The sequence below is a fragment of the Ovis aries genome, chromosome X, assembly GCF_016772045.2.
Source record: "Ovis aries strain OAR_USU_Benz2616 breed Rambouillet chromosome X, ARS-UI_Ramb_v3.0, whole genome shotgun sequence".
Classification (NCBI taxonomy): domain Eukaryota; kingdom Metazoa; phylum Chordata; class Mammalia; order Artiodactyla; family Bovidae; genus Ovis; species Ovis aries.
Window position 1 is genome coordinate 10,970,602 of NC_056080.1, and position 21,818 is coordinate 10,992,419.

The 21,818-nt window shown below is 44.3% G+C and overlaps 1 protein-coding gene across 7 annotated transcripts; it reads left to right on the forward strand.

Annotated features, from left to right (window-relative positions):
• Positions 1-3,188: 3,188 nt before the first annotated feature.
• Positions 3,189-21,263, forward strand: TLR8 (toll like receptor 8). Of its 7 annotated transcripts, none has more exons than XM_060407231.1 (4): positions 3,189-3,284; positions 9,132-9,199; positions 15,331-18,398; positions 20,674-21,263. In XM_060407231.1, the coding sequence occupies exons 3-4, from the start codon at positions 15,337-15,339 to the stop codon at positions 20,810-20,812; spliced, it is 3,201 nt and encodes a 1,066-aa protein (XP_060263214.1). In that variant the 5' UTR covers positions 3,189-3,284; positions 9,132-9,199; positions 15,331-15,336; the 3' UTR covers positions 20,813-21,263.
• The last annotated feature ends 555 nt before the right edge of the window (positions 21,264-21,818 follow it).

Consider the following 21,818-nt stretch of genomic DNA (forward strand, 5'->3'; position numbering starts at 1 on the left):
TGAGAAGTGATAGCACGGCTAGAGAAGAACTTCTGTGGTGGGGATGTGCACAGTGGAGGCAGTATAAATGAGGGTGAATGCTGAGACTGAGAGGGCTCGGGAAGAGTGGGTTATGGGGCTCAGGATTTAGGGAGCCAGAGGAAGAGGTCCAGGAGACTGACAATACCTTCTTCCTGTGGCCTGTGTCACCTGTGTCCCCTCCAGTCAGGAAGGGGAACTTGCTGTCCCCTCAGGAGCTCTGCACTGCAGTTTAAAACCAGAACGGGCTCACGTCATGTCTGATCGTTGTAGAGGAATCCTCTTGTGTACTTCTTCGTCTGAATCCTTTGCTTGAGAAATATTTCTTTTAGGAAACACCTTCCACTTTATCCATATGTATATATATATATATATATATATATATATATATATACACACACACACACATATATATATATATGTATGTATATATATGTATTTCACATTGATTTTTTTTTTTCCCGGATAAACAACTCATTCCCAGCACGTGGTGGTGTCCTAGGTCTTGGGCTGTGTCCAGGGCTCCATGAGGTAGGTCCACACGAGGGACTTTGCTGCGTCCTTGATGGGGAGAAGCCGTCCATAGCCCTGTGAGCATGCTGATGCTCACGGACACCAGAGGGAAGGGTCATGGCCAGACCTGGAGTGGTCCTCCGGCCTACTTCAGGGAGCAGTCCAGAGATGAGTGAAGTCCATGACAGTGAGAGAAGCAATAATCCGCTCCACTTGTGGAGCGCTTACTCTGTGCTAGGGACTGTTCTGAGGTTTCTGGCTCATGGTGACTGTTTTGACCTGGTGTCGATTCCATTTTCATGCTCATCTTTTTTAGTTACTGGCTACGTGGAAAAACCTGTGATGGCTCATTTGATTTGAATAAGTAGTTCATTTTTCTGATCTGCCTGGCACAGGCACTGGACTGTTGGCAAGTATAACGCAAGTGTGTGCCATGCTTTGTGTGATCTCAGCTGCCTAGTGGGTGATTTCTGTAGCCTGGGGCCAGGCCACGTGTGTCTGGCTTTTTCTCGAAAGGCTGAGCACGCTCCACTGCTCTACTACTGGCGGTCACGCTGATTTACTTTCTTATACTTTATTTCTAAGCAAACGTTTTAAGGGAAACCAAGAGACTGGGTGGGGCTTCCCTGGTGGCTCAGTGGTAAAGAACCCGCCTGCAATGCAGGAGACACGGGTTCAATCCCTGAGTCAGGAAGATCCCCTGGAGGAGGAAATGGCAACCCGCTTCAGTACTCTTGCCTGGGAAATCCCATGGACAGAGGAACTTGGTGGGCGTACAGTCCACGGGATTGCAAAGAGCCAGACACGACTGAGCACACACACACACACACACGCAAGAGGACTGGGTGGTGGCCAGATGAGGCCTTCGTGTTGACTATAACCCAGAGTTTTGGTGAGTCCGTGAAGCCACGGGCCATGTTCTCTGATATCATAGGAATAGCTGTGATATCTTTCTCACGCCATGTGTCAGGCCATGACTCACCTGAGAGACTGGTGGAGGGCAGTTCAGGAGCTGCCGCCAAGCCTGCGTGTTCTGAAAGGCATGCCTTTGTAATGAGGTTGTCATCTGGAGGTCATGCACGAGAGGCAGACCTTGGGCCTGAGGGAAAATAATAACGGTAAAGTGTGTGTGTGTGTGTGTGTGTGTGTGTGAGAAATTGTAACCCCCTACCCACTCTGCCCCCCAAGTGGCTCCCTCCAATTCAAGGAGAGTCAGGGGAATGTGAACCACATTATATCTCTTTCAAGACTATTCTTTTGGCCAGGGGTCAGCAGATATTTTCTTTTTTTTTTTCTAATATAATTTTTTAATTTTAATTGGAGGTTAATTACTTTACAATATTGCATTGGTTTTGCCATACATCAACATGAATCCGCCACAGGTATACATGTGTTCCCCATCCTGAACCCCCCTCCCTCCTCCCTCCCCATACCATCCCTCTGGGTCATCCCAGTGCACCAGCCTCAAGCATCCAGTATCATGCATCGAACCTGGACTGGTGATTCGTTTCATATATGATATTATACATGTTTCAATGCCATTCTCCCAAATCATCCCACCCTCTCCCACAGAGTCCAAAAGACTGTTCTATACATCTGTGTCTCTTTTGCTGTCTTGCATACAGGGTTATCGTTATCATCTAGATATTTTCTGTAAAGTAAATATTTTAGGCTTTGCAGGACAATAGGCCAATTGAGGGCATTATGTAGGTTCTTTAAGAAAAGAGATAGGAATTTTATAAATATTAACCAAATGCAGGTTTTTTTATGTCTATTAATAAGAATGGAATTCTCTGGAATTCTTTTGCCTCATGGCAGTTTATAGATAGTGTTCTTTCTCAACCAATCAATGGCAAAGTTCATCCGTGAAAATCGTTCTCTACTCCCTGCCCAGGTTTGGCCCACATGCTGGAGTCTGCTGACTCCTGCTCTTGGTAAACCTTCTAGAGCCTTCTCTCTGAGAGCTTAAGAAGCAATCCACTTATCAGCAGATCAGGAAGTAAAGTTTTCCTGCCTCATGCTCCTGCTCATCCCTTCAGTCATTCACCACAAAGGTGTATTGAGCTTATGCTACATGCCGGGGACTGTCTGGGGTGCAGGGACACCCAGGAGAAAGATGGTGGGGGGACCCGCGCCCACCACACCAAGGGCTGTCCCAGAGATGGGCAGAACAAAGATGAAGCCATTCAAATGTTATTTAACTGCATCCATGAATTCCATGAGCAAAACGAGTATGTGCAACCATAAATCAAGTATACATTTGTGGTAAAGTTGGGAAAAAACACTCTAAATTTTTTTTAAGGAAAAATTTCCCCATTTCTCCCTCCTTTCCCCCTCATCCTGCTCCCCAGAGCTCACTGCTCTTAACATTTCGCTGCGGATCCTTGCAGTGACCGCCCACCAACCCACCTGGTCAAACAAATGAACCCAAACTCACAAAGAGATGCCAGGTCAATCTGGCTTGGGTTATATTTAGATCATTTTATAAATGCCTTTTTTCCACCCCCTCCACTTCAGTTTTGAAATTGTACAGCCTAGTCAATAAATGATTTGGCAACAGTTAAGAAATCACGAGTTCCCTTCTTCCCATATAAGCTTCTGCAAACCGTAGGCGAGGCTCTGCTGCTGGTAAAGCGGCCAGTTTTAGGAAGTTGGTTAGTTTCTTTGTGCGCATACACCCAACAGCACAGAGGTTGCCACTCGGCAGCACTGCAGGTTCTAGAATGAGCAGTTAGGACACCACCAGAGGTGCGGTAAGCCCCTTCTATTCTTTTAACAAAGCTTTCCAGCAAAATAGAGGATTTCTGGCCATGAAACAGGGTTTGGTGGCAAATAACTCTGACCAAAGAAGTGGAGAACGGGCAGATGAGCATGAAAAGGCAAAGTCTTAAAGCAGCTCTAAGTGTAGGTGGAGTGGTCCGGTGTGCAGGAAGTGTCAGAAATCCAGTGCCGTGGTCTTAGCATTTTCAAGAGGAAAAGAAGCAAATTCCAAGTTAGGAATTGATCCAGTCCTGCCAGAAATAGTATTCTCATCTAGAGCCAAAAGGCTGGAGGGGAGGTGTTGTTCTTTGCTATTTCTACAGAAAAGGACAAGCTCTCTTTGTTCACTCAGGTTGCTTGCTGGTGCCTAGGCAAAACCCAAACTTCATCTCCTACCAGGAGCTTCAGGTGCATTCAGTATTTCTGTTTTCTTGTTCAGAATGCTTAAGTGAAGATGTTACTGTTGCTATAATTATCTTCTGTAGTGTTTAGACATAGAAGGTGGTAAGTTTTTGTTACTGTCAAGAACTGTCAGGTTGAAAAACTTAACAATTTTTTAAAAATTGTGTGTTTTCTTAAAAATTGAATGCGATTTAAGCACCATTGCAAAGACTGATTTCCAGAGAATCTCATCCAATGTTTACTTTAGTATATTTTTTCTGTGATCATTTAGTGCCTATTAAAGTTCTTGGAGTTATTTTTTTTTACCACTATTTAAAATATGTAATTTCTTGAAGTTCATTTTTTTTATATCCAGTGACTGCCCATTATAGATCTTGAAAGTAAATTAAGTCTGCCCTGAAATTCTCTGATGCTTTGGAGAACGACTGCAAAGGCTCAGAAGGAATAGGCCAGCAGGGCCAATGATATATAGGGAATTGCATTTAAACTTATCCCATTTCGACTTGATATTTACAAACTGTTGTGATAGCCGATATAACTGCATTAGAAGAAAATGATATTAGAATAAAATCAAACTCAACTTGGAAAAATGCCCTGCCTTCCTGTCATTGGTGGTGGGTGGAAGGCAAGGACCTCGCTGACTCCTGGTCTCAAGAGTAGAGGTTCTTAGGCTTGACTATGTGTCAGAACCACAGAGTGAACTTTAAAAAATCCCCCTGTCCAGACTGAACCGCAGACTAATAGAATCAGCATCTCTGGAGTGGGCCTGAGCATTGGTAGCTTTTCAACTTCCCAAGTATCTCCGCGAGCAGCCAGAGTCAAGGACCACCACCTTAGAGAAGCATCTGAACATCCCATTTGGTCTTTCCCGCAAGGAGCACAGACTTTTGGGAGTGGGACTGACAAAGCCTCCAGGAAGACCTGAAGCTTATTCATTAGCCTCTCAGCTTGATTCCAGAAAGCAAAATAGAAGTTCCACGTATACCTTATCCAAAAAGCTGAGGCTGTGGATCAGGGCAGGGACACTTGATGCTGTCCACTCTTCTTTCTGCTTCTCATTCTTTCATGGAATAATCCTAAAAAGTGCACAGGAATTGATGAGAGAGAAGTCAGTCCTGTGGAAACCCAGACTGACAGAGTATCAGGGTATGTCTGACATGAGACGGTGTCACGACCCAGGGTCAGCCTTGGAAACTCAGTTGGATATTATTTGTAAGTGTGTCTCAGAGTCACCTCTGGGGTCTGTTGAGGGGGATGTCATTTCAGTGAAATATCATTTGAGTTCAGCTGACCTATTGAATGGTGCTGAGGGATTTGTTGTTTTTTAAATTATTACTCCCAATTTATAACTCTTCAGGGCCATAGAGACGGTACATGTAAATGCATAACCCATGGTTCTGGGTCAACGTTGCCTAGCACAGACTGGGCTGACTTTTCAGCTGATTGCTAATAGCCACTTATTGGCTAATATGTCTAGAATCAGTGGATTTCCAGTTGTTCTATGGAATTACAGAGCACCTGTAAGTACTCTGTGGTATCAGTGGAAAGGCAAGGTGGGTAATACCCCCAGCCATTTAAGTCCAGAAGGTTCCATGTATGGCTGTGATGTTTCTGCTGATAATTGAAACCAGATCATTGCTTGGTACCACCTTGTTACCTACGTGGCTACCTCTAGACTCAGTTTCCGCTCTGCCACCTACCATCTGATTGACCTTGGGTAAATGAGCCTCTGAGTCTCAGGCTCCATGTCTGTAAAATGAGGGCTTATGACAGCACCCACCTCACTGATTTTTATGAAGATCAGACAAGAAAATACTTGATTTGTGCTCCCAGTGTTTGCTTAAAGCACTCAACAAATGTGTGCTACCATATTTGCTACATTTCAAATAGAATAATTTTTCATATTTTTATGTGTATGAAATCAGGCTCCACCTCTTTGTTGATACGTGCATTTAGTGGTAGTGGTTTCTTTGGTCTTCCAAAGGTGTTAGTGAATCCATCAAATGTGGAATGGATCAAGTCAAGTAGCTAGTATTTACTGTAAATTTCATCTCAGGTGACAAATTCTCTCTGCCACTTCTTTATCAATTTACTTTCATAATGTATCAGTGGTCAACGTAGTCAACTATGAAGACATCAGAACCCATGCAAAATTAGAAAATGTTTCCAGTTTGGCAAGCATTTAGTTCCGGTAGAATCCTACATCATGGCCAAATGGCTCAGTGATTCAGTTGGGCGGATTCATCTTTTACAATCCATAGGTTCCTTTGACACTTTCGTGTCAGGGGGCATCAGCAGGATCCATTCTGAGAAAGCAGTGCAGCTAGAGAGATGGCGTGAGGAAGATCACATCTTAGCGAAGGAGGCTTTCAGAGAGAGAGGTGAAGTCGTCCTACTCTTCGTGACTCCATGGGCTGTAGCCCGCCAGGCTCCTCTGTCCATGGGACTCTCCAGGCAAGAATACTGGAGTGGGTTGCCATTTCCTTCTCCAGGGGATCTTCCCAACCCAGAAATTGAACCTGGGTCTCCTGAACTGGAGGCAGATTCTTTACCAACTGAGCTATGAGGGAAAAAGAGGACTGGATTATTGTACACCATGGACCCAACCAGAGAACTGATTTGCCGTGGAAACCAGGAAAACAGTTGTGAAATGACTGCCTCAATAGTGAGCAATGCTTTATTCGGCATGGAGTGGGACGTGAGGCAAATTTCTTTTGTTGTGTGTGATTCATATGCTTTTTTTTTTTTTTTTTTGAAGAAATGGGTTCTTGATTTTTTTTTCCCCATTGGGTATTCCAAAGCGACACGCAGGGAGACTGTGTAGACTGGACCGTCATTGGCAGAGTGTGCTGTGCAGAGAGCTCACTGCCACAGCCAAAGAGCTGTCTCTAGCAGATCAGACTCAGCTCAGCCATGGGGTCTGCTGGTCATCTCTTATTCCCCTGCTCTCTGCTCTTCCTCTCTGTTTCCTGGGGCTGCCACCAACTGGGTGACGCAAAACAACAGAAATGTATCCTCTACCAATTGTGGAGACCAAAAGTCTGAAATCCCGGTGTTACCAACAAGGTTGCCTCCTTCTTGGAGGCTGTGAGGGACAATCTGGGCTGTGCCTTTCTCCCCGGCATCTGGTGGTGGCTGGCAATCCTTGATGTTCCTTGGCCTGTAGACATATCACTGTGGTCTCTGTCTCCATCTCCACATGGCTCTCTTCCCTTGTCTGTGTCCAAATTTCTCTCTTCTTATCAGAATAGCAGTCATTGGATGAGGGCCCATTCAAGTCTAGTATGGGGCTTCCCTGGTGGCTCGGTGGTAGAATCTGCCTGCCAGTGCAAGATACACGATTTCGATCCCTGGGTGGGGAAGATCCCCTGGAGAAGGAAATGGTAACCCACTCCAGTATCCTTGCCTGGGAAATCCCATGGGCAGAGGAGCCTGAGGGGCTACAGTTTATAAGGTCACAAAAGAGTCAGATACAGCTTAGCAACTGAACAAGTCTAAGTATGACCTCACCTTAGCTTGATTCCAACTTCAGAGACCCTATTTCCAAACACAGTCACATTCACATGGAGAAGCTAAAATGTCAACATATCATTTTGGGGTGACACGATTCAACCTGCAACACTGTCCTTTTCTGGTCCTCTATTCTGCCACTTCCACTCAACCCTAGGCCTCCCCTTCAGCCTCTCCCAACCTAATACTTACCTTACTTTTAAGCAAGTATCTCCTATTTATCTTGACTACTTTTCCGGGACTTGGTCTGAGCCCCAGGATACCATCATTGACAACCAGGGCCAGTCTCTCTTTGGTCAGAAAAGACACAAGGTCTTGAGCCCATGACACTTTAAGCAAAGACTTTAGTTGTTTTTAAAATCTGCAGAAGAGTGAATATATTCCAGTCTGGGTTATATTTGTCTTTATGCCAACGTGGTCATAACATAATTTTTTACTTTTTTTTTTTTTTTTTTATGGAGGAAGAGGCCGTAAAGGCCAAAGCATCTCAGGCCCATGAAGTCGTAACTCAGTGCTGTTGACAACCTCATTCTCTTTTCTGATCTGACATATGCCAAGCACAGCTCAGGAACTGCTAATAGGTTTCCAGTGAAGGAGCTTTAATTGTTGAATCACAATCCATTGCCTGCAACCTGTAGGCTAGAATTGTGTCAAAGTTCAGAATTTGCACTGTAGCGAGAGAAGATAATTTTGTTGTTCAGTTGCTAAGTCGTGTCTGACTCTTTGCGACCCCATAGACTGCAGCGCTCCAAACTTCCCTGTCCTTCACCATCTCCTGGAGCTTGCTCAAACTCATGTCCATTGAGTTGGTGATCCCATCATAGTACATAGAGGATTTATTATAAAACACTTTGGATGGGTCCACAGAAGCCCTGACGATCACGCACGTGGTAATTTCCGCTCTGAAACCAGAGAGCTCCCATAAGTGGATAAATAAAAATTTTAGTAGCCTTAGCTCAGTTCAGATCAGCTTTTGCTGTCAAATAAGTTAGAAAAAAAAACCCAAATCTTCTGGTGCTCAGATTTTTAAGGATTTCAGAACTGCGGAGAGATTATTGAGCACCCATACAAGACAGGACCTGCATTCAGAATATAAACCATCAGCCACTGTCCTGGTGACCAGAAGACCTGATTCTACCAATTCCTATGTTTGTGATTTTCCTTTTCTTTTTTTGCTTATGTGCATCTCTCTTTGATGCTGGGTAAATGCCAGGTACTGACTGTTACTTTGTAACAGGTACTGACTATTACTTCCTACTCAAGCATGAAGCCCCAAACAGCTGATGAGAAGTTTCAGTTGCAAGAACAGGCCTTCCAAAGGATGGGTCCCAGCCTAGGATGGGAACAAACTTCTGGGCTGGGTGCACCACTGTGACCACAGGTCTCTTTTGTGGTGCAGGGCTAGGGTGAGGGGAGTGAGGCCCTAGCTTTGGGTGCAGAATTGCAGGCAGGTAACGTCCCCAACAGCTTGACAGTCAGGACACATATTTTAGCGTTCTATTTTTAAAAGTCATAGTGAGGAACTCTGGCCCACAGGCTGGGGGCCTATTTTGGTAAAGTGAATTTTCTTGAAACCAGAGCTGGGATGGGGGAAGGCAGGGAACTTACTGCATGGCACATGCAGGGTCCAACTCTATCATTATTTCATAGTGATATATGGTCCATCAGGAACTTTCATTTTTTTGTAAACTATTTTCATCTTGATGACTACCTTTTGGGGCATCCTCTTAATTTTTGCTACTGTGGCCCTGCTACTGTGCCTTTCCATTTTCCCAATGAGTTGCTCCAGTCTCCTGCTTGGGGGGTGGAGTGGAGCACTAATGAACCAGGTGGATGTCAGGGGCCCCAGGGCCAGAGGAGGGAAGAGAATGGGGATCTGCGCTGCAGAGACACATGGGGCTTTAACCTTCCTGTTTTCTTTATGATAGTCCGCCCCTGCCTTCACTTGGTGCCTGAATTCCTGAACCCAAGGCTCTGGATTCAACCTTTCAAGGTAGTAAGTCTCAGGGAGGGACTCAGGTGGGGTCTAACTTCTCATGCAGACTTCCAGTCCGTCCTTTGTGCAGCCCCACCTGGCACTCCACTGGTGACACTGTGACTGCTGTCTGCAGCTCCCGAGTCTTTTGTGGGCTTGTCTGCTATGAATTGACCTCACTCTCATCAGCTTTAGCCCTTCTCCGCTCTGCTGTACCACCTACCACTCATCCATCTGCTTTCTGTCTTCCTCAAGTTCATACACAGTCCGTGTCTCCTGTGCTTTCCTCTTAATGCCCTTTCTCACCTTGTACAATCCTAACCCTTTGCTCTCACTTTAATGGGTACCTTCAGCTGTTAGCCTCAAACAACAGAAGTGTCTCTGTCTCTCCCTCTCTTTCTCAGCTTTATTTGCATAGTTTTGCTTTCTATCCTATTTGCATAATTGACCCTTTCCCTTCTATTTTCAGAGTTGCTATTTCTCTTTTTTTTTCTTCTTCCACGTAGTTGCCATTTCTCTATTTTATTTGCAGTGTTGCCATTTTTCTTCTGCCAAGCTGAATGTTTTTTTTTTCTTTCATTATTTATTATTCATTTATCCACTAAGGGAATAAATTCTCTCGAGTACCCTCCTTAATTCTCTGGGATCTGGTTCCCTTTGAAGACCTTTTGGAGCCAAGACATTTGGAAGCCAGAGGCATGGGTGTGACTAAGAGGAAGAACTTGGCTACCAAGGTGGGGCTTTTGCTGCGCAGGGCTTTAGGCTCTGCCTTCTCACCTCAGAGGCAAGTGGATGTGGTGAGCTAGGGTTCGCTCTATGGATGATGAGCATTTGCAGTCCGTTTTGCCTCTCTGAGGCCCTGAGGTAGATGGAGAGGCTTGAACTATTGGGCTTTCTCTTTAAGATCTTTGCTAGTTGCCTACTTCCCACCTCCCACTCTTCCCATCCATGTACTTCTTTTCAAACTGAAGTTATTTGGAATTTGTTAAATCCTGTTTTTACCTCAGGACACTCTTTTGGGAGGCTGGAGTTAGGAACCTCAAGCTCTTCGCTTAGAAATCCTCTCTGCAACATTATGCTCATTTCCATGGCCTAGCCCCTAAGTTGCCTCAGATTCTCTGGGAGGCCATGGTGGTGCTGTTCAGTCACTCAGTTGTGTACAAGTCTTTGCGACCCCGTGGACTGCAGCACGCCAGGCTTCCCTGTCCATCACCATCTCTCGGAGTTTGCTCAAACTTATGTCCATTGAGTCGATGACGCCATCCAAGCATCTCTTCCTCTGCCGTCCCCTTCTTCCCTTGCCCTCAATCTTTCCCAGCATCAGGGTCTTTTCTAGTGAGTTGGCTCTTTGCATCAGGTGGACAAAGTAGTGAAGCTTCAACATTCATCTGCAAGTGTCAAAGGGCTCTTCTTGTGGTCTCCAGCGCCACCTAGAGGCTTTTCTCCTCAATTGCTCAGTGTTGTCTGATAATTGAGTTTGGAATCAGATGTTGAGGAGTTAAGGAGGCTGCGGAGGCTGCACAGCACCTCCCTGTCCTGGGGACACCCCCACCCCACCCCCACCCGAGTACCCACATAGAAATGTCTCACCTACTAACAGTACTCTGTGTACTGCATGCAGGGAAGAGTCTGCAACCAGCTTGCCTTGCCACCTGTTCCCCAGGAGACTTTTTAAATATATATATATTTAAATTATTTATTAATCTATTAACAGGAAGCTGACAGGCACTACCTCAGCCAGGTGATCAAGCTCCACACCAACAGTGAAAGTCCTGCATGTGCCATTGCTGAGCTGTGACTTGAGTGGCCTTTGACCTCTGTGATTGCCCTCCTCCAAGCCCATTACCCCAGTCTAATCCTGACAAAGACATCAGACACAACCCAACTGAGGGACAGTCTACATGACTATCCCCTTTCCCATCATTTTCTCCCTAGTACTTTCTACCATCTAACATACTGCTCCAAATGGGAAGATATTTTCATCTGTTTTGTTCATTGCTGCATTTCCCCCAATAAAGTATATGCTTAGTAAATATTTTTGAATGAATAAATGAATGTAGAGCTATCCTTTCCCTTTTAATGGCTGTATAGTATTCCATTTATGACTATAACACCCTGCTTTATTTAACTGGAGCATGACTCATAGGCATCTAGATTATTTCCAATCTATTGCTATCACTGAGAGCCCTGCACGGAATATCCTTGTAGACAGGCATTGGTATATGTGAAGGTCTCTCTTGTGGTCTACTTCTAGAATTGAAATTGTTAAGTTCTAAGTATGTCTAATTTTGATAGATATTACAAATTTCTCTCCACCTAATTTAGACCCCTCCAAGTAAAATATAGGAATACTTGATTCCCCACAGCCTCACCTACACAGTAGAATCAGTGAAAAATACACTCTCCTGAAGGTCTGTGCCCTCTTGCCAGAGACTACTGTAGAATCATGAGCATGGCACCACCCTGCTTAAAACCTTCAGAGGCTTGCATTGCTCCTCAGATCAAGATCAAAATCCACACTCATGGATTCTTACATCCGTGACTTTCTTTCAGTCCCTTAGAGTCACATGCTCATTCAGATGAGACTTGAGAAATGTCTGCTGATGGTAGTGACATGGAGGTGCTGAGGATCTCTGCCCACGTTATCTCTCACATGCCCTTCCAGTCCTCCTGGCCCTACTTATTCTGAATGCTGCTGTTGCAAGCAGCTCCCCTCAGGTTTCGGTGGGCTTTGAGGCTCTGAAGCCTGCTGCGCTTTGTCTCTGGCCCACACCATACCCCTCTTGTGTGCTGTCCAGGGCTCCTGTGGCGGCACTGCATGGGAAACTCAAAGGAATGCTCACAGGGCCTTTGCATATGCTGAGACATTCTTTTGACATCTTTCTGTCTTCTTCATGCCAAAGCAACCTGAAAATCCCAGCTCAAGTTTCGCTTCCTCAGGGAAACCTTTCCCAGCCTCCATGAAGAGGTGAAATCCTCCTGTTTTAAGGCTCTTCTAGTCTCACTTCTTCGTGTCATCACTAAGTTCTTGTAATGTGGTTGCGTTTCATTTGTGTCTGTGAGTTAACTAATAATCTGTGTGTGCATGCCTTCTAAATTGTTTCGGTCGTGTCCAACTCTGTGCAACCCCATGGACTGCAGCCTGTGAGGCTCCTCTGTCCATGGGATTCTGCAGGCAAGAATACTGGAGTGGGTTGCCATTCCTTGCTCCAGGAGATCTTCCCAACCCAGGGATCAAACCCATGTCTCTTATGTCTCCTGCAATGGGAGGCGGGTTCTTTAACACTACCACTGCCCCACCCCCCACAGGCCACCCACTAGCTAGGAAAGGACAAGGAAGAGTTAGGAAGTGACTTCCAAATCTAGCGATATTCACACTTGAAAATCACATAGGCTGAGATCTGCTTAGGTGGCAAGCAAACACAGTATTGCCTTGGTCACCTACCCAAGCTCCTTGCTTCTCCAAGGTTCATTACCCTCCTGGCATATGTGTCTCTCCCAACGGAGACGTTGAACTTGGAGACCTGGGGTGGACTCCGCAAAAGCTGCATATTTTGAAGCCATGAAGCATCTTTTCACACACGTTTTCTAGATGTGTTAGTTTTCCATTGCCACATAACAAATAACCCCCATGTTTAAACCTTTCAAACAATGCTCATTTATTAGCTTACATTTCTGGGCATTAGAGATTGGGTGGGCTTAAGTGGATTCTCTGCTCTAGGTCTTGTGAGACTCAAGTCAAGGTGTTGGCCAGCTGGACTCTTATTGCTAGGTTCTGGCTTAGGAGTCATTTCCAAGTTCATTTGGGCTGCCCCTCAATTTCAGTTCTTTGGGTTGTCAAATCAGGGCCCCCGTTTCCTTGCTGTCAACAGGGAGCTGCTCTCAGCTTTCGTAGGATGCCTACATTCCTTGCCAGGGACCCACCCCTCCAGCTTCAAATCTGCAATGATGTGTCTATCTCTTCTCTGGCTTCCCATTCCTCTGATGCTTCCCTTGGCCACTAGCCAGGGAAAACGTTCTGCTTTTAAAGGCATAGTGGCACTAGTGGTAACAAACCCACTTGCCAATGCAGAAGACATAAAGAGACATGGGTGTGATCCCTGGGTTGGGAAGATCTCCTGGAGAAGGAAATGGCAACCCACTCCAGTATTCTTGCCTGCAGAATCCCTTGGACAGAGGAGCCTGACAGGCTACGGTCCATGGGGTCGCAAAGAGTTGGACACGACTGAAGCGGCCTTGGCATGCACATATGATTAGATTAGGCCCATCTAGATAATCTTTTTGTCACATAATGTAATTACAGGAGTAATACCAGGGGGCAAAGGTCATAGAGATCGCCTTAAAATTCTGCCTACCCCATGTAAAGCCAGGCTTTCTTTCAGTAAAAGCTAAACATTAAACAGTAGTACCTTGATGGTGCTGTATTTGGGAGTAACTACAGGTAACTGAAAATGCCTGCAAGTTCTGTTCCACTTTAACTTTCATCTCATAAGGAGTTGGCCTTTCCTTGGCTCATATGAATGGGCAGTAATTATTGATCCTCAGAATTCTCAACATCCATATGCAAGTTTTTTATATTGTAGGAAGGGTACAGTAGTGACTATTAGTTCACTAACCCTAAATTTAAGGAGAATTTAAAAAGAGAGCACGTGGTTGGTATAACTCACACTAAGGAGATGAGTTGGATTTTAGTGAAAAATACAGTTTAGTAAAGATTGGTCTCCACATCCAGTGAAATACGATTTTGAGAGTTTTTTTTTTTTTTTCACTATGACCCTTGGTCATACCCTGAGGGGGCAATGGCAACCCACTCCAGTACTCTTGCCTGGAAAATCCCATGGATGGAGGAGCCTGGTGGGCTGCAGTCTATGGGGTCGCTAGGAGTTGGACACAACTGAGCGGCTTCATTTTCACTTTTCACTTTCCTGCATTGGAGAAGGAAATGGCAACCCAGTCCAGTGTTCTTGCCTGGAGAATCCCAGGGACGGGGGAGCCTGGTGGGCTGCCGTCTATGGGGTCACACAGAGTCGGACATGACTGAAATGACTTAGCAGTAGCAGTTGATCATACCAATCACATTAATCTTTTCATTGCTTTGTATAATTACCAAAATAATATTTTCAGCCTCCCGTTAAGAATTGCAGAAAGTGAGACACTCTACTAAACATTATAGAGTGTGTACAAAAACACTAAATGCCGTTGTCTTGCCCACAAAAGTTTACAAAAGCAAAAGAATGGCTATTAATACCAGTGTCTGTATGATAAGGGATATATAAGTGGTAGCCTCCCTACAAAAGCTTTTTGAGTGTTGTCTACATTTGAAGATGTAGTCTAACATAAAGATTTCAAAATGAGATTGTGTAGCATGATGGTTACTGGTTAAAAGCACCATGTTGGAATCTGATGGACTCGTCTCACTTCTGCAGTGTATCATCCTTCTGAAAAGTAGTTAAGTCTCTGAGTTTGAGTCTCACTTACAACCTATGGATAATAATGGAACCTATTGCATTGTATTGTTGGGAGCATAAACATGGGTGAGAAAATGTTCGTGTTTAGCATAATTATTATAAACCGAAAGTGTCCACCTTCCTGTCATGCTGGGACATGAGAGAATTTGATACATACCATCATGGAGGTATAGACAGATTGTGGGAAATATCAATAAAATATATGGTTGTATAGATAAGGTAGAGAGACTCTAGCTTGGAAATCTTGAAGGATGGCCTAGTAGAAGCTGGATCTGGACTCTCCTTGGGGCTGGCCAGAGTTTCCTTGAGTTATGCTAATAGATTGAAGCAAAAGACATATACCTTGCTCTGCTATAGGTCTGGCATGAACCATAGCCAGGATCCAATATCAGGCCCCCTGTGATGGTGGGGCATCTTGATGTGTGCTTCTGCCAAAGCTTTTCAGGTTTTCTTGTCATCACATCTCAGATAGCTTCATCTTTTGCTTCTTTGCACATCAGGAAGCTGAACAGGGTGAAAACTAAAACCATTCTGAACTTAACTTACTGCACTTTCTTTAACTGTTCAGAGAACTCCTACTTCAGAACTCATTCAAAGTATGATCAAAGCACTGTGAATTTCATCCTGAAATGCCTAGAAAATATTGCCAGTCTAACATTGTGACTCCACTTTGATTTTTCTTAGGAAAACATGACCCTTCGCTTTTTGCTTCTGACCTCCCTTTTCCTGCTCATCTCCGATTCCTGTGAGTTCTTCACTGAAGCCAGTTATCCCCGAAGCTATCCTTGCGATGTGAAAAACAAAAATGGCTCTTTTATTGCAGAATGTAACAGTCGTCGATTACAGGAAGTACCCCAAACAGTGGACAAAGCTGTGACAGAAGTAGACCTGTCTGATAATTTCATCACACGTATAACGAATGAATCCTTTCAAGGGCTGCAAAATCTGACTAAAATCAACCTGAACCATAATGCCAAGTCCCAGAGTGGAAATCCTGCTGTAAAGAAAGCTATGACTATTACATACGGGGCATTTCTCAACCTCAAACACCTAAGGGAGTTGCTGCTGGAAGACAACCAGTTACAAGAAATACCGGCTGGTTTGCCAGAATCTTTGAAAGAACTTAGTCTAATTCAAAACAACATAATTACGTTAACGAAAAAGAACACTTCTGGACTTGGGAACCTGGAACGTCTCTATTTGGGCTGGAACTGTTATTTTGCTTGTAATAAAAAATTTAGCATAGAAAATGGAGCATTCCAAAACCTTACCAAGTTGAAGGTGCTGTCATTATCTTTTAATCCCCTTCACAGCGTGCCACCGAGTCTGCCAAGCTCGCTAACAGAACTCTACCTTAGCAATACCCATATTGGAAACGTCAGTGAAGAAGACTTCAAGGAACTGAGCAATTTAAGAGTACTAGATTTAAGCGGAAACTGCCCGAGATGTTTTAACGCTCCGTTTCCCTGTGTACCTTGCCAAGGAGGTGCTTCAATTCAGATACACCCTCTTGCTTTTCAAACCCTGACCCAACTTCGCTACCTAAACCTCTCTAGCACTTCGCTCCGGAAGGTTCCTGCCAGCTGGTTTGACAACATGCACAATCTGAAGGTGTTGGATCTTGAATTCAACTATTTAATGGACGAAATAGCCTCGGGGGAATTTTTGACAAAATTGCCCTCCTTAGAAATACTTGATTTATCTTACAACTACGAACTGAAAAAATATCCTCAGTACATTAACATTTCCAAAAATTTCTCGAAGCTTATATCTCTCCAGATGTTGCATTTAAGAGGTTATGTGTTCCAGGAACTTAGAAGGAAAGATTTCAAGCCCCTGCAGCACCTCTCAAATTTAACGACTATCAACTTGGGCGTTAACTTTATTAAGCAGATTGATTTTAGCATTTTCCACTGGTTCCCCAACCTGAAAATCGTTTACTTGTCAGAAAACAGAATATCGCCCTTGGTCAGTGATACTGAGCAACATGATGCAAATGGGACCTTTTTCCAGAGTCACATCCTGAAGCGACGCTCAGCTGATATTCAATTTGACCCACATTCGAATTTTTATCATAACACCCATCCTTTAATAAAGACAGAATGTTCACGTCTTGGCAATGCCTTAGATTTAAGCTTGAACAGTATTTTCTTTATTGGGGTAAACCAGTTTAAAGATTTTGGAAACATTTCCTGTTTAAATCTGTCTTCAAATGGCAATGGCCAGGTGTTAAATGGAACGGAATTTTCACGCTTGTCTGGTATCAAGTATTTGGATTTGACAAACAATAGACTAGACTTTGATGATGATGCTGCTTTCAGTGAGTTGCCGTTGTTGGAAGTTCTCGATCTCAGCTACAATGCGCACTATTTCCGAATAGCAGGGGTAACGCACCGTCTAGGGTTTATTGAACATTTAACTAACCTGAGAGTTTTAAACTTGAGCAACAATGACATTTTTACTTTAACAGAAACACAACTGAAAAGTGCGTCCCTAGGAGAATTAGTTTTCAGTGGGAACCGCCTTGACCTTCTGTGGAATGCTCAAGATGTCAGGTACTGGCAAATTTTTCAAAATCTCACCAATCTGACCCGGCTTGACTTAGCCCGTAATAACCTTCAGCATATCTCCAGTCAGGCCTTCCTTAACTTGCCCAGGACTCTCACTGACCTATATATAAATGATAACATGTTAAATTTCTTTAACTGGTCATTACTGGAATACTTCCCTCACCTCAGGTTGCTTGACTTAAGTGGAAACCAGCTGTTCTTTTTAACCAATAGCCTATCTACATTTGCATCTTCTCTTGAGACACTACTACTGAGTCGAAACAGAATTTCCCACCTGCCATCTGACTTTCTTTCTGGAGCCAGCAGCCTGATACACCTCGATTTGAGCTCCAACCAGCTCAAGATGCTCAACAGATCCACGTTTGAAACGAAGACCGCCACCAAGTTAACCATTTTGGAACTAGGGAGTAACCCTTTTGACTGTACCTGTGACTTCGGAGATTTTCGAGAATGGATGGACAGAAATCTGAATGTCAGGGTTCCCAGACTGACTGATGTCATTTGTGCCAGTCCTGGGGATCAAGAAGGCAAGAGCATTGTGAGTCTAGACCTCACCACTTGTGTTTCAGATACCATTGCGGCCATATTCTGTTTCTTAACCTTTTCTGTCACCATCTCAGTGATGCTGGCTGCCCTGGCCCACCACTGGTTTTACTGGGATGCTTGGTTTATCTACCATGTGTGCTTAGCTAAGGTCAAAGGCTACAGGTCTCTGTCCACATCCCAGACTTTCTACGATGCTTACGTTTCTTATGACACCAAAGACGCTTCTGTCACGGACTGGGTGATCAATGAATTGCGCTTCCACCTGGAAGAGAGTGAGGACAAGAACGTGCTCCTGTGTTTAGAGGAAAGGGATTGGGACCCGGGTCTAGCCATCATCGACAACCTCATGCAGAGCATCAACCAAAGCAAGAAAACAATATTTGTTTTAACCAAAAAATATGCCAAAAACTGGAATTTTAAAACGGCATTCTACTTGGCCTTGCAGAGGCTAATGGAGGAGAATATGGATGTGATTGTCTTTATTCTGCTGGAGCCAGTGTTGCAGCATTCGCAGTATTTGAGGCTGCGGCAGAGGATCTGCAAGAGTTCCATCCTCCAGTGGCCTGATAACCCCAAGGCAGAAGGCTTGTTTTGGCAGAGTCTGAAAAATGTCGTCCTAACAGCCAACGATTCACGGTATAACAACTTGTATGTCAATTCCATTAAGCAGTACTAACTGATGTTAAGCCAGGGGTCACAGGCATAGTCAAAATGCACAGCAATGCTCCTTTTGTTCTTAGCTGTCACTTGTTGTATAACAGAGTACTCCAAACTTAATAGCTTAAAATGATACACTTTGTTGTGTCATCGTCTCTGTGGACCAGGAATCCGGGCTTGAGTTCTGGCTCAGGGCCCTTCAAAGGCGGTAATCTCTCTGTCAGCCAGGGCCACAGGCATCTTACTACGGTTAGCATCCACTTCAGAGGCTGCATTTGTGTGGTGGTTTTCAGGACTGAGTTCTCCCTGGGCTGCTGGCCCAAGGCTACACTCAGTTCACGGCCACATGGACGGACCCTTTCCTGTGGCCGCTTGCTTCAGCAAAGCCAGCAAGAAAGACAGGTTGCTGACACAATGGAAGTCGCCATCTTTGTAACCCAATCAGGGAAGTGATAACACCTCACTCTGGCCATATTCTGCTGGTTAGAAGTAAATCAGAGGCCCTGCCAGCTCCATGGGAGTGATCACCTCAGTCCCGGGAAAGCAGTCTATGACCAAGGTGGGCAGTCATGGTAAGCTCGCTCAGCCTGCCATCTCGGTTGTAAATGGTGAACACCAGGAGCAGGGATCACTGTGGCCATCCTGACAGTTGGCCTGCTCTGCCTTCTTTTCAGTATCTCAGAACTTTTGTGACTGTAATAGTTCTGATGTTAAGTTGCTATTTAGATTGATCATATATCCATGGCTATGTGGTTATATTATGTTATGGTTGCATCAGGCCTTCTTTTATAATTACTTTTTATAAATACTGGCTATAATATTTCACTTCTAAGGTTTAGATACCATTTAAAGGCTAAGATGGATGGTAGTTAAGTTTGTTTGTTTGTTTGTTTGCTTACCCATTTTTTTAAGTGCAGCTAAATTAGAAACATTTGGAGTTATCTGTCAATCACCATTGCTGTAAATCATGAAGTTAATTATTAAAATGCTTCATTTCACATCATGAGCATATAATAAATATACAGGGAAGTAAATCTATAATATAAAATAAATTACCTGAATGTCCATTGACAGGTGAATGGTTAAAGAAGAGGCAGTACATACGTACAATGGACTCAGCCATAAAAAATGAATGAAATAATGCCACTTGCAGCAACATGGATGGACCTAGAGATTATTGTACTAAGTGAAGTAGGTCAGAAAGAGATATCACTTATATGTGGAATCTGAAATATGACCCAAAGGGATCCATCTGTGGAGCAGAACCAGACTCACTGACATCGAGAACAGACTTGTGTTTGCCAAGGAGGGTGGGGGGCGATGGACTGGGAGTTTCGGGTTAGCAGATGCAAACTATTACATCTAGAATAGATGGACAACAAAGTCCTACTGCAAGGCACAGGGAACTCTATTCAGTGTCCTGGGATAAACCATAATGGAAAAGACTATGAAGAAGAGTGTATATATGTATATAACTGTCACTTTGCTGTATACAGAAATTAACATGACATTGTAAATCAACTATAGTTCAATTTTAAAAATAAGTAAAACCTCAGTTCAGTTCAGTCACTCAATCGTGTCCGACTCTGCAACCCCATGAATCGCAGCACGCCAGGCCTCCCTGCCCATCACCAACTCCCAGACTTTACCCAAACTCATGTCCATCGAGTTGGTGATGCCATCCAGCCATCTCATCCTCTGTTGTCCCTTCTTCTCCTGCCCCCAATCCCTCCCAGCATCAGGGTCTTTTCCAATGAGTCAACTCTTCGCATGAGGTAGCCAAAGTATTGGAGTTTCAGCTTTAACATCAGTCCTTCCAACGAACACCCAGGACTGATCTCCTTTAGAAAGGACCGGTTGGATCTCCTTCCAGTCCAAGGGACTCTCAAGAGTCTTCTCCAACACCACAGTTCAAAAGCATCAATTCTTTGGTGCTCATCTTTCTTCACAGTCCAACTCTCACATCCATACATGACCACTGGAAAAACCATAGCCTTGACTAGACAAAGTGACCTTTTCCAGTCCTGTGGCCACTTCTGAGTTTTCCAGATTTGCTGACATCAAAGTAAAACCTAGGGGGATTAAAAGATAAAATTACCACCAACACTGAGTTTTTGGAGAATTCTTAGGGAAAAAGAAAACCTTTAATAGATATCAAAGGTAGAAAAGTTTTCATGAAGTGTGTACAATTGTTAACACAGAAATTAATTCTATCTTTACTTCCTATTCCCTGGGGATTGGACTTCCCTGGTAGCTCAGATGGTAAAGCGTCTGCCTGCAATGCAGGAGACCTGGGTTCGATCCCTGGGTCAGGAAGATCCCGTGCAGAAGGAAATGGCAACCCACTCCAGTACTCTTTCCTGGAAAATCCTATGGATGGAGGAACCTGGTAGGCTACAGTCCATGGAGTCGCAAAGAGTCGGACATGACAGCGATTTCACCTTCACTATTCCTACTTTCACTACTTCCTATTCAGAAGACATAAGATCACAATGCGTATGTATCGGTGCCCTTTATGTAGTTCTCCTAAGTGAAACAGTGATGTCCCTCCCTAGCACCTCTGCTAGCCCTTTGTTCCTCTGCATCTGTCCATAGGATCTTCTGTCCGTTGCAGTATGAATCTTGAAGAGGAACCTTATGAAACTGACCTGAAAATAACTGGAAATCATTAGAGCATAAGAAAATAAAATCCCTTTATCTCATCTATCTTCTTCAATTCACAATTTCTACTTAATGGACAGATGCTTTTTGAACAACCAATATGTATTGAGTCCTAAGGTGGATTCTGAAATGCCCAATATCTATCAGCTGTTGAATGGATAAATAAAATGGGCTATCGCCATACCCTGGAGTATTATTCAGCCTTAGAAAGGGATGGAGTATGACACACAGGACAACATGGATGTGCCTTGGAAACCAGATGCTCAGTGAAAGATGCAAGTCACAAGAAACCACAGGCTGTCTGATGCCATATATAGGAAATGTCCGGAATAGGCAAATCCATAGAGACAGAAACTGGGGAAGTGGCTCCCCCGAGGCTGGGGGAGCCAAGAGAAGATGGGAAGTGACTGCATATGGTCACAGGATGTCTTGCTGGAGTGAGGCCACATTCTCAAATTCATGATAGTGATGGCTGCATAACTCTGTGACTCTCCTGACAGCCTTATTTCTCTTCTTGGCCATTTTTTCGGTGGCTTTTCCAGCATGGCCTCACCATGTCTGAAGCTCCTGCATTTCTGTTCTACTCCTGAAGTCGTCTCTATCAGCTCAGTTTTGTCCTCCTCTTTTTGGTGTGTGTGTGTGGAGGGGGGGGTGGGCTGGTCAAGATTCACCAAATCCCTGTCTGGCACTGATCTCTAGTGGTTGGCCTCTGTAAAGAACCCTGAACCACAGGAATTA